The sequence below is a fragment of the Bison bison genome, unplaced genomic scaffold (genome assembly GCF_000754665.1).
Source record: "Bison bison bison isolate TAMUID 2011002044 unplaced genomic scaffold, Bison_UMD1.0 scf7180017864280, whole genome shotgun sequence".
NCBI classification, from domain to species: domain Eukaryota; kingdom Metazoa; phylum Chordata; class Mammalia; order Artiodactyla; family Bovidae; genus Bison; species Bison bison.
Window position 1 is genome coordinate 3784703 of NW_011494852.1, and position 12777 is coordinate 3797479.

Below are 12777 nucleotides of genomic sequence, written 5' to 3' on the forward strand. Positions count from 1 at the left end.
CCACTCCCTTGGAGCCCCCTCTCTCTGGCACCCCTCATGGGCCCCCCCCACCCCCTTCCGAAGCCTCCTCCACCTAATTAACTATTAACCAAATTCTCTGTGGGGCTGGAACACCACCTGCCTCCCGGCCACCCTGTATGACCCTCCTGGCTCCCTGCCTCAGTTTCCCCTCACCCCCCAGTGATTTCTCAGCTACGTCTGGACCTGTCCTTTACTTGGGGTCAAGGCGGAGAAACTAGCTATCACCGTTCAGGACATAGACTGTGGAATGGAATGCACAGGCCTGCCTTTAAAATATATATATAATTTTATTTATTCATTTATTCATTTTTGACTGTGCTGGGTCTTCGTTGCTGCATGCAGGCTTTTCTCTAGTTGCGGTGAGAGGGCTTCTCGTTGCGGTGGCTTCTCTCGTTGCAGAGCACGGGCTCTAGGGTGCACAGTCTTCCGTAGTTGTGGTTCCCGGGCTCTAGGGTACAGGCTCCATAGTTCTGGTACACGGGCTTGGTTGCTCTACGGTATGTGGGATCCTCACATGGAACCCAAGTCTCCTGAGTTGACAGGCAGACTCTTAACCACTGAGCCAACAGGGAAGCCCCACCAGGCTGCCTTCAAACCTTCCTCTGCCACTGATTATTACTGTGCGATCTGGAGAAGTGTCGTCATTCCTCTGGGCTTCATTTCCCCCTGGGTCAAGCGTGGGTTCTAATGCCACCTCCCTACCTACATGAGGTTGTTGGGAGCATAGAACACGCACAAGGCACCAGCTTGGGGCTTCATGCATAAAACACACAGGGTGTCCCAGATGCGGGGTGCCCCAGAGCTGTCATGGCAGAGGTCAGCCGACTTGGAGACCTGGGGCCCAAGACCTCCACCGATCCCAGACGTTCCTCCCACCTCCTCACTCTGTGGGCAGAGCAGAGGGAGGACTTTGGACCCGGTCTGAATGGATGAAGAGAGGAGAAACAACAGAGAAACCACCCTAGGGATGGTGGGGAGAAACCACACCTCCGATTTGACAGACACTCAAGGGTTTATGGAAGCCCCTGGCAGGGGCTCCAGACACCCTGACTCCCTCTTAACCTCCTCCACACTTGAGAGCCAGCTGGAGGAGACCAGTTTGGGGTGGCTCTTTCTTCCTGCCCTCCCCAGCTGGGGCTGACTCTCTCTCTTCTTCCTGGAACCAGGCTAGTTGGTCTCGGTCCCAGGCAGTATCACTCTCTAGCTGTGAGGCTCTGGACAAGTGGCTCACCCTCTCTGGGCCTCATTTCTTCCTCTGTAAAAAAAAAAAAAAGCAGTACTAATGTCCACCCTATAGGATGGTGTGAGGATTTAAATGCAGGGATAGGCAGGGAGCACTGACTGTGTTGGCTGAAATGATGGGTATGGATCGCTGGCCTCCTTGCATCTCAGCACAGCTAGAAAATCAGAGCCCAAACCTTCCAGCTGTGAAGTGCTAGTTGTGTCCGACTCTTTGCGATCCCAGGGACTGTAGCCCACCAGGCTCCTCTGTCCATGGAATTTTCCAGGAAAGAATACTGGAGTGGATAGCCATTCCCTTCTTCAGAGGATCTTCCCAATGCAGGGACTGAACCTGGGTTTCCCGCATTGCAGGTAGATTCTTTACCATCTGAGCCACTGGACTCCCAGTGGCCTGGGAGACAGCACTGCACCCTTGTTGAGGAGGTGGGTGGCACAGCCTTGCACCTTTGGAAACCTTCCTTCCTGGAGCCCACTGAAGGGACTCACCAGGCCTGGGGCCTATGTGTGAATGAACCAGAGAAGCACAGTGGAGTGTGTCCAGAAGGACGGCCAGGACTGGTCTGAGGACAGACAGCCAAGGCACAGTGAGCTTCAGTACATCTCCAGGCAGCTCAGTCCTAGTCTTGGGAGGGGAGTCCTACCGTCATGGCAAACCTGGGCTTACTTGCTGGGTTGCCTGGTGTGGATGGCTGAACCGCTCTGGGCTTCCTTTCCTCATCTGTACATCGGGGGTGGTGATAATGATACGTTCCTCATTGATTTTGCAAGGATTTCAGGAAACTGCAAGATGGGGTTGGGCTCCCTAGGTGGCGCTAGTGGTAACGCCTGCCAATGCAGGAGACATGGAGACGCGGATTTGATCCCTGGGTGGGAAAGATCCCTTGGAGGAGGGTATGGCAACCCTCTCCAGTATTCTTGCCTGGAGAATCCCGTACGCAGAGGAGCCTGGCAGACTGAAGTCCATAGGGTCAGAGAGAGTTGGCCACAACTGAAGCAACTTGTCACTGACACACATCCTCGCAGGATGGGGTTAGGACAGGCCTAGGGTTGGTGTGTCTTCTGAGAGCTGCAGTTATGCTAACATTTGTGTTACCATTCTGCTGGTGAAGTGCGCCCAAGGTGAGGTTCTTGGTGCTACCTGGGGACTCCAAATCAGAGGCGGTGATATCTGAGTTGATGTTCAGAATGAGGCAGGAGTAAGTAGGTGTATCAGGCAGAGAGACGAGCAAGGCTAACAGCTGGGGGTGACAATCTGCCAGGTGTATGGTGGCATGTAGCTAATTCGGGATTTCTGGAGGTGAAGTTGGAAATGGAGCTGGGCGGGTGATGAGACACGCAGGCTGGACCAAGTTTTGTTAGGACTCCGGTAAGAAGCCGGCCCATGCCCGGGCAAGGCCGGCTCTCTCCACAAGATGGAGCTGGTGGTTATTCTTCGTTTCTTTTTTTTTTTTTTTTTTTTACCTTGTATAAGTCCTGTCATTTTGGTTGCTTTTTGGAAGCTCTATCAATTGTCTGTTAAGGACCCTTATGGCTGTCTGGGGATTGAGGAAAACATGTGCAACCTCCAAATCTCTGATAGCTGTGCTTACATCCTAGAGGGCCTGGCACCTTGGGCTGAGGGCCTTAGACTGTCCTGAGAGGCACTGGGGAGCCATGGAGGATTCTAGGGACAGGTTGGATTTGCTGTTTGGGAAGACCCCCCAGGTTTCCATGTGGAGGCTGGACCAGAAGGAGAGACTGAGCCCAGAGGTTGGAGGGGGTTGGGGCAGGGAAGGAGAGAGTGGGCAGGAGACCCTCAGGAGGCCTGAGCCATGGGGAGAGGGAGGTGTTCTGCACACAGGGACAGACCTGAGGGTGAGGACCTCTGAGATGGGACCTGGAGACTTAGGGAGACGTGGAGGCCAGTATGGAACCTGGGAGATGTGACGGAGTATGGTGATTCCGGGGGGAGGCATCTAAGAGGCTGCAGGACCCCCAGCCTAGGACTAAGCAGAGTCCAGAGCTGGGGACAGAAGAGCAACACAGTCTGTGGGGGTGGAGCAGGGAGGCATGAGGGGAAGGAGGCCGGGGCCGCCCTGTGAACCCCAGATTTCAGAGAGCATGTGGAGGGTCAGGAGATTGAGAAGTAGTAAGCAAATCGGACAAGGGTGGTGTCCCCGAAATCAGATGGGGAGAGAATTTTGTTCAGGAAGTTGGAGTTGGGTACACGAGGACAGACACGGAGCTGTTTGAGTGGAGTTTCAGAGATAAGGAACCAAGGACATCACTTGGGAGGGTTTTGCAGCCAAATGGTGGAGGCAGCGGAACTGCCTTGTAAGGAGACAAGAACAGCCTAGCGCCCCTGAAGGAACAGGGAGCGGAGCCTCAGGAGGATGCTCAGAGGTCCCAGCTTATCAGGCTCTATTGCTCCGAGGAATCACACCAGGATGCTGCCTCTCATGCAGTGAGGACACTTCCTGCCTTGGCAAAGATATGCAGTCAGGATGCCTCTCTGAAGACCCTGGGTGAGGACGCTTCCTGTCCCACCAGAGGCACTGTTTGGGGGTTGTCTGAAGTCTCCTGAATCACAGGGCATGGAGCAAGTTTCTCCTCTCACCTTAAGTGACACAAGGTGGCCGTGCTTCCTGCCCCAGCTGTCATGCCAGGTCCTCTAGCTGGGCTCTGAGTGGCCCAAAGCTCCGCAGGCATGTCTGAAAATAAAGGACCCTGGACCAGCCTAATGGCTTCAGGAGCCAAGACCTCCCAATGAAACCAGGAATATGGTTGGAGACCAAGGTGGGGACGGGGTCCTCCCTGGTGGCTTAGTGGTTAAGAATCCGCCTGCAGTGCAGGAGACCTGGGTTCAATCCCTGGGTTGGAAAGATCCCCTGTAGAAAGGAATGACAACCCACTCCAGTATTCTTGCCCGGAGAATCCCATGGACAGCGGAGCCTGGAGGGCTACAGTTCACAGGGTCGCACAGAGTCGGACACAACTGCAGTGACAAAGCAACGGCAGCAGCAAGGTGGGGACGGGGCCTGAGAGGCCCCCTCAGGGAGACATGGAGGGGTCAGCCAGCCGGAGCAGGGCTGAGCTGGTCCGCCGGGGCCTCTTTGGAGGGAGGCACACCTGGACAAGAATGGCTGGGTTCTCAAATTCTTAAGACACTCAGACAATAGCCATTACAGGAAGGTCCTGGACCACTCCCCGCTCCTTTCTGGGTGCTGGTCTGGCCCTGTGCCCATCAGCCATACTGCCGTAACCCAGATGGCAGAACTGGAAGGTCCTGCAGATGCCAGGGGCAGTCGGGTGCACGCCAGGCCCAGCGAAGGCTTTCAGCTGCCTTTTCTCTTTGGTTCCCCCCATCCCTAGCCAAAGGATTGGCTTTTCAGCCCCAGGGTCCCTGTTGCACTGGGAATAAAATTCCTCTTCTCCTCAGGCTGCCAGGTCTCTCCAGCTGGCCCCAGCCTTGGCCCCAATGCCTTCCCCAAGCTCATGCCGTTCTGGCCACATCAGTGGCCTCTCTTGCCCTCTTACCCACCATGCTTGTTCTGGCCTCAAGGCCCTGGCCTGTGTTCTTCTCTGCCCACTGTGCTCTTCCATGAGAGCTCTTTGCTTGGCTGGCCTCAGCCCTCAGGTCTCAGCTCAAAAGCCCCTTCTTGGGGAGGCCCTTCTTGAATACCCCACAGAAGAACCTGCTGCCTCCTCTGCTATCATTTTCTTTATAGACTTGGCCATGTTCTGAACATGATCGAGTTCATTTACTTGTTTGCTTGTTTTGGTTTCCCCCTCACTTTCCACACATGAGAATGTGAGCTCTGTGAGAGCATTTCTGCTGTCTTGTTTAGGGATGTGTCCCCAGAGCCTAGAATGGTGCCAGGTACACAGTGGATGCTCCATAGGACCACAAGTGAATAAACCCCCATTTTACTGATAAGAAAACTGAGGCCCAGAGAGGTGAAGGGAGTTGTCCAAGTCCACACAGCTATAATGATTTAAAAACATTTATTGACCAATAAAAATGAAAAAGAAAAAAAGCATTTATTGAGAACCTGCTCTGCGCCAGCCACTATAGCACAGAGAGGGTGGCAAGGCTTAGTGGTTATACGCCTGGATCCCAGTGCCAAATCAGTACCACCTCTTCCTGGCTGAGTCACCTTGGGCAGGTGGCTCCACTTCTGTGAGCCTCCGTTTCCCCTGTCTGAAAAATAGGAATCATAACTGAGACAAGGACTGAATAATTTAATACAGTCAGAGCAGTGCTTGGCACATAAGGCTATGATAAGAGTACAGCTCTTAATTATTTGAAAGAAACTTCAAGTATTATTTTTAGAGGTGAGTCTAGGTGGATGCCCATTAAATAGATGAGGAAGTTGAGGCTTAAAAAGGTGATAGTACCTGCCCAAGATCCCATATATAGCAGTGGGTAAGGCCAATGTATGTATTTTTTAATTTGGCTGGGCCACGCAGTTTGCGGGATCTTAGTTCCCCAACCAAGGATCAACCCTGAGCCCTCAGCGGTGAAAGCATGGAGTCCTAACCACAGGACCACCAGGGAATTCCCAAGGCCAATATTTTTAAGTGAGGCTGACAAAATTCCAAATGTAGGTTCTCAACCTCTGGGGTCAATTTGACGTTGGAGCTGGGTCCTTGGGGAGAGGTCTGGTTTTGGGGGGTTCCCAGGGACAGAGGATCTGGAACAGCAGAGAGAAATGAGGCAGTGAGGAAATGACAAACAGCAGGGAAGAGAGCTGCCAAGAGGGCAAAGGTCAGGGGTCACAGCCCCCAAGAGGCTCCAAGAACCTCTGGGAAAGTTAGCAGAAGTGAGAGGTCCAAGAAGGAGATACAGAGCGCAGCGTCATTGGGAAGGAGAAGTCCCTTCAGTGCCAGGAGTGTGGGCAGGGAGGGTGGCAATTGTCCCAGCCACACCCCTTCCCAGCTGGAAGCCCTGGGGGGCTGGGCACCCTTCCCGCAGGGGAGGGACAGGCCTGCCAACTGCTCGTCCCAAGAAACTGGACCCAGGGCAGGGCAGGCTCGGGCGTGCTAAGTTAACCCTGGGGTGCAGGGCAGAGCTGGCCCCTTGCCACAGTGAGGACAGACCTGGCAGTGGCCCCAGCATGGTGTCTATTGCAGGTGGCCGGACTGTGCCATGCTGCTCCGGACCCAAGGTGGCCGCTCTCACTGTGGGGACCGTCCTGCTCCTGACAGGCATCGGGGCAGCGTCCTGGGCCATTGGTGAGAGTGGACAGACCCCTGCACCTCTACCCTCCCCTGCCCCTGGCAGCCCCCAGCCTGCCTGCCCTCACTTCTGCCTTCTCTGCAGTGACTGTTCTACTCAGGAGTGATCAGGAGCCACTGTATCCAGGTGAGTAGAGCGGGCTGAGACCCTCTGGGGAGCCCTGGAGGAAACTCGCACCTGGGGGGAACTCAGTGAAAGGATTTTTTAAATGAATGCCCGAATGCCTGCAGGAATACTGGTGGTGCTTATGTACACATGTGGCTGGTCTAATCCAGTGTTCTTCAGACTCTAAACATGTTATCCATTAAGTGCATCATGAAATCAGTGAGTTGAAAACCACATTTAAAAAAGTATGAAACAGATTTGATTAAAAAAATCAGAATGCATCTCTTTCCATAAGAAAAAGTTCTGTTAATCTTTCCTTTGGGTTTTATGAAGGTGGGACTGTTATTCCCTCCATTTTACAGATGGGAAAACTGAAGCTTGGAGCAATGCCATAGTTCACCCCAGGAAACGGAAGTTCGGGGCTACATCATAATGTAAACATGAGTTTCTTATTGTGAAACATGGTCAATACATGTTTGAGAGGTAGAGGTGCTGTATGAATTCAGCCAACCTTTTTCTGTCGCTTCTTGGTGGTACCTACTGTTGTTATTCCCATTTTACAGATGTAGAAAGTGAGGACTGGAGAGGATACACCGTGGGCACATGCTCGCTCCAGGAATAGCACTTAGGCTTGACTGGAAGAGATGTGGAGGCAGGAATGGTCACGCGAATAAATACCAGGGTGGCCAAAAAGTTCCTTTGAGTTTTTCCATAGGTGGAAAAACGAATAGATATAGAAACTAATTGTGGAATGAATGAATGAATGAATGGATCTTTCTGAATGCCAACCCCAGGCTGCCATTCAATGGCCCAGGGCAGCAGGAAGAAAGGGGAAGTTGGATGATGGGACACATCTTTCACGTGTCCCACATTTTTCATTTTCCCACGAGGCCCATCTAGTCCCATAAAGGACTCAGCTCACATTAAGAGCAGAAATGAACATCTAGGCAGGAAGGCCATCAAGGTCAATCACCACAGTTGACACTTGCAGAGCATTTACCTGTGCCAGGCACAGGCCTCAGGGCTTTGCAAGTATTAATTCATTAAATCCTTCCCACGGCCCATTTTAATATGGGGAAATGAGGTGTGGAGAGACCAAGTGACTTGCCCCAGGCCACAGGGATCGGAACTCAGATAGCCTGGATCCAGAGCTTGTGTAGAACTACTATACTCTATTGTTTCTCAAGAAACAGCCCAGTGATTTGCCATGTCGATGGCTAATGTATGCCAGGCTCTGGCTGCAGCCTTTGCACAAGACCCCTGTAAGTTGGGGCCGTTTATCATCACTCCCATTTTGCACATGGGTGAAACTGAGGCCCAGTGACTTGTACTAACTTGCACATTGAATAAATGGCAGGGCAGAGGAGTCATGCACCTACCAGATGGGCCTCTATGACTCGCTACTGCTGCTGGGCTAAAATCCCAACACTTGGCGGACTCCAAGGCTCCTCGGGTGCCGCCCCTCTTCACCCTCACCTCATGCTTGCTCCCAGCACTCTTCAGGCCCCAGCCCACAGGCTGCTCTCACTCTCAAAGGACTCTCCTAGCACCACAGTCTTTGCTCACCTCCTCTTTATGCTCACACCCAGAGGCAGGTTTCTGGGTCCTGTACCATCATGGCTGAGCTGAGGCTTCCACCTGGCCTGCCCTCTCTGATTCTCAGCATCCTTATCTGGTAATTGGTGAGAATTAGTGGAGGTGATGATCCGTGCAATGCTTGACTTTCAGCCAACTTGGTTAACATGGACTTCTGTGTCTCAGCCTTTAGGCTTTAACTTTCCCGAGCTGGACCTTTCTGTTCCCAGGCTCCATACCCTCCGCCCCCCACAACCACTCTGCATACCACCACTACCCCCTCTATGACCCTCCCCACATGGCTCATGATTTACTCCTGGTGAATTTCAGAAGGGCAGGGGCATTTTGTTTACCGCCCTAGACAGTGTCTGGTGCATAGAAGGTGCTTAGGAAACCTTTGTTTAATGAATAAGCATGAGGACAAATCTCAGAGGTGAACTAACTTGTCCTGAGCTTCAGCTGGAAAGTAATAAGGCCACAATTCAGACCTGACTCTGGCCATCGCCAGCACTGTGCCCTCCCATTACACTTGGGTTTTTCAAAAACGTTGGGAAATTACAAAATGAACAAACAGAAACAACCCAGAAATGATATCCCCACCTCACTTTTCTGGGATTTTTCACACCTCTAAATATATCAGACAATTTGGTAAGCAAACCAGGTGACCCAGAACGTACTTTCTGCATGGCTTAAAATAACACAAACAAGAATAAAGAGTTTAAAAGTGAGAAACAGTGGCACAGAATATAGCTTTAAAAATACTTGGAGGGGGCATTTGATATTCCTTCCTCCCTCCCTTCTCCTCCTTCCGCTCCTCCCTCCAAATACATCCATAAAATGATAATTTTTTTCCTAAAACCTCACACTTTCTGGAAATCACAATCTCTGCAGCACTGAGAAGTCATTTAAAAATAAGAATTCACTCCCATCCCCAGCTGGTGTTTAGAACCCCAAGTCTTGGTCTGGAAACTCAAGGGGTGGTACCCAGTGGAGGTACCAGATATTTCAGGCCCCATCCCAGAACAGGAAGCCATGATTAAGGCCAGTTAACCAGGAAGCTCCTAGTACAGGCCTACATGAGTATATTTGGGGAAAAGGGGCTGATAAGGGTCCGTATGACAGCCACAGAAGGAGCAGGGAGTATGCAGGTAGGCAGGTCTGGATTCAAATCCTGACTTTGCCAGTTCTTAGCTATATTCTCAGGGGCAAGTATGTCCTCTCTAAGGCTCAGTTTTCTCGTCTGTAAGATGGGCATAGAGATGGTCTCTCCCTCCCAGGATGATTGTGGGATAGAACCCCCCAGATATGACACATAGCATGGGGTCAGCCCATCCCCAGGAAATGTAGTCAGTGTTACTATTTTTAAAATTCATTTTTTAACTGGAGGATAATTTCTTTACAATGTTATATTGGTTTCTGCTGTATAAGAACATGAATCAGCTATATATCCCCTCCCTCTTGAACCTCTCTCCCACTCCCTACCCCATCCCACACCTCTAGGTCGTCACAGAGCACCAGGTTGAGCTCCTTGTTACACAGTCACTTCCCACTAGCTATTGATTTTATATATAGTAATGTATATGTTTCAGTGCTACTCTCTCAGTTTGTCCCACCCACTCCTTCACCAGTGCTATTACTGTGCCTTTTTTGTTTAACCCTTAGGAGGAAAGTTGCTTGACTGGCTGTTCAGTTGCTCAGTCGTGTCTGACTCTTTGTGATCCCGTGGACTGCAGCACACCAGGCTTCCCTGTCCTTCACCAACTCCTGAAGTTTGCTCAAACTCATGTCCATTGAGTCAGTGATGCCATCCAACCAACTCATCCTCTGTTGTCTCCTTCTACTCTGGCCCTCAATCTTTCCTAGCATCAGGGTCTTTTCCAATGAGTCAGCTCTTTGCATCAGGCAGCCAAAGTATTGGAGCTTTAGCATCAGTCCTTCCAATGAATATTCAGGGTTGATTTTTCAGGGTTGATTTCCTTTAGGATTGATTGGTTTGATCTCCTTAACATTCAAGGGACACTCAAGAGTCTTCTCCAGCCCCACAGTTTGAAAGCATCAGTTCTTTGGTACTCGGCCTTCTTTATGGTCCAACTCTCACATCCATACATGACTACTGGAAAAACCATAGCTTTGACTATACGGACCTTTGTCGGCAAAGCGATGTCTCTGCTTTTTAATATGCTGTCTAGGTTTGTTATAGCTTTTCTTCCAAGGAGCAAGTGTATTTTAGTTTCATGACTGCAGTCACAGGCAACATTAAAAGCTTGGGGTTTGGAGTCACTCAGGCCTGAATGCAAATCTTCTCTTTGCCTTTCTCTGTCCTCAGCAGGACAGGGCTCTCCCCGGAAGTTCTGCCTCCTCTTGTCCAGATCTGTGGGGCTGTGGGAAGACTGCTCAGCTTGGGTGTGGCCTGATCAAGTTCTTCCTCCAAGGATGCAAAGTTGAGTTTGGACTAGATTCACTGTCCCAGAATGTGCTCTCAGAACAGGAGCCATTCAGGAGGCTCCAGAGAAAAGGGGTTCACAGCTGATCTTTCCCCAAACCTACTCCTTCCCACCTTGCTCATCTCAGTCAATGGCAGCTCATTCTTCTAGTGGCTCAGCTTAACACCTTGGAATTGCCCTTGGCCCCTCTTCCTTCCACCCGCATCCAATCGTAGCCGACCTTGTGGGCTCCACCCACAAATTCTATGCAGAATCCTCCACCGCCCCCACCCTGGCCCCGCCTCCATTCTCTCCCCCTGGACCATCACACAGCCTCCTCCTTGGTCTCCCTGGTCCCCTCCTGCCCCCTACAGTCTGCTCCCTATACACAGCCAGAGGGTGCCTGTGAACCCCTGAGTCAGATCAAGGCCCTCCTGGCTCAGCCCTCACTCCTGGTAAAAGTCAAAGTCAGTCTAGTCTTGTCTCCGGCTCCCTCTCCCCTCGCTCACTCTGCCCAGACCCCCTGTTGTTCCTACAACAACCCCGCCCCCACCTTGGGATCTTTGCATTTGCAATTCTCTTGGCCTAGTTCTCTGTTCCCTCACCTGTCTTCTCACCTCCTTCAGGTCTCTGCTTGCATACCACCTTCTCAGTGCAGCCTTCCCTGCCCACCTATAGGAAAGGACAACCTCCTGTCTCTCCCCATGTCAGCACTCTCCTGCCTCTCTGTCAAGCTCGGCTTGTCTCCCAGGCCCCTTCTTTTGTGACACAGCATCTATTTTACTTCTCTCTCCTGTTTGTTATCCATCTCACCCATTGGCCTTTGAGCTCCCAATGGCTGGGGGTTTTGTCTGATTTGTTCATCATTCAAAATAGAGCTTGGCACAGACTGAGTGTTTGCTAAAGCACACCTAAGGGCTGTGACCTGGCTTAGGTGTGGCAAGGGTCCTCTAGCCATGTGTGAGGAGCAGGCTGGAAGGGGCTGAGGGGAGCATCACTTTTCAGTGCATTAAGCAGGCAGGAAGAATCCCCCATAAGCACTCTGCAGTGAAGCTGTGTTTGATTGGGTCATTTTTTTTTTTTTATTGTTGTCTGTCTCCCCTATGGATGGACTTTGTGCTTGGTGAGGGTACAGCCCAGAGATGTCTTGGTCATTTTTATGTCCCCCAGCATCACCCCACATAGGAACGGGCATGGAGTATGTGTCTAGTTAACACTTGTTGAATGAATGAATGAATACTGCATCCTCTGCTTGAATAATTATCCTGCAACTTAGTACGTATTCAAGGCTCTGGCGAGTCCTGCAGAAAAAAGATAACTCTTCTTTTTTAAGATTATAGGAAATCTATTTAGATATTTTGGCAATGTGATGTATTGGTCAATGATCTTCAGGCTGTAAAAGAGAAAAGGAAAAACCAAGAAACTGGCTAAATAAAAAGGGAAATTATTAACTCACTTAAGTAACGATTCTGGAGGTTCTTTCGCTTCAGTCGTGTCCGACTCTGTGCGACCCCATAAACGGCAGCCCAACAGGCTCCCCGGTTCCTGAGATTCTCCAGGCAAGAATACTGGAGTGGGTTGCCATTTCCTTCTCCAACCATTAAGGAGCTATAAAAATGTTATCAGAATCTCCTGGCTTTCCTTTACATTGGTTTATCACTGCTGCCCCCCATTCCCCCTCCTGCAGGCAAAGATGGACCTTGACAAATCTAGCTTCCAGCTCTTGGGCAACCAGTTTAGGAATCCCGGTGGCAAAAGGAACGCCCCTCCCCCACCTTGCCCAGTTTCCCCATGGCGATGCAGCCAGAGTCTTAGGATCCCCAATCTTTGGTCCAGCTTGAGTCCTGAGCCCTTCCAGAGGCAGTCACAAATGTGCGGAGCCCGGGGTGCTCCGATCGGGCCTGCCAGGACTCAGGACTAGACTGGCACGAGCAGAGAAGCGGCCGGGAGGGCTCGGGCGGGAAGGCGACCCAGGCGCTCCTCTTGTTGCCCTGCAGTGCAGGTCGGCCCGGCGGATGCTCGGCTCACGGTGTTCGACCAGACAGAGGGCACGTGGCGCCTGCTTTGCTCCTCGCGCTCCAATGCCAGGGTGGCGGGGCTCAGCTGCGAGGAGATGGGCTTCCTCAGGTACCCGGGGTGCCCCTGGTGGGGGGCTGGGAGGGCGGGGGGACAGGTCTGACCGCTGCCCTGCCC

At 51.7% G+C, this 12777-nt stretch overlaps 1 protein-coding gene across 1 annotated transcript in view; it reads left to right on the forward strand.

The window, feature by feature from the left end:
- Nucleotides 1–5797: 5797 nt before the first annotated feature.
- Nucleotides 5798–12777, forward strand: part of HPN (hepsin) — a 13265-nt gene continuing 6285 nt past the window's right edge. The window contains exons 1-3 of the mRNA XM_010849288.1: nucleotides 5798–6477; nucleotides 6566–6607; nucleotides 12582–12761. Of these exons, the coding sequence (XP_010847590.1) occupies nucleotides 6360–6477; nucleotides 6566–6607; nucleotides 12582–12761 (340 nt within the window). The 5' untranslated portion in view covers nucleotides 5798–6359. The remainder of the gene's footprint in view (nucleotides 6478–6565; nucleotides 6608–12581; nucleotides 12762–12777) is intronic.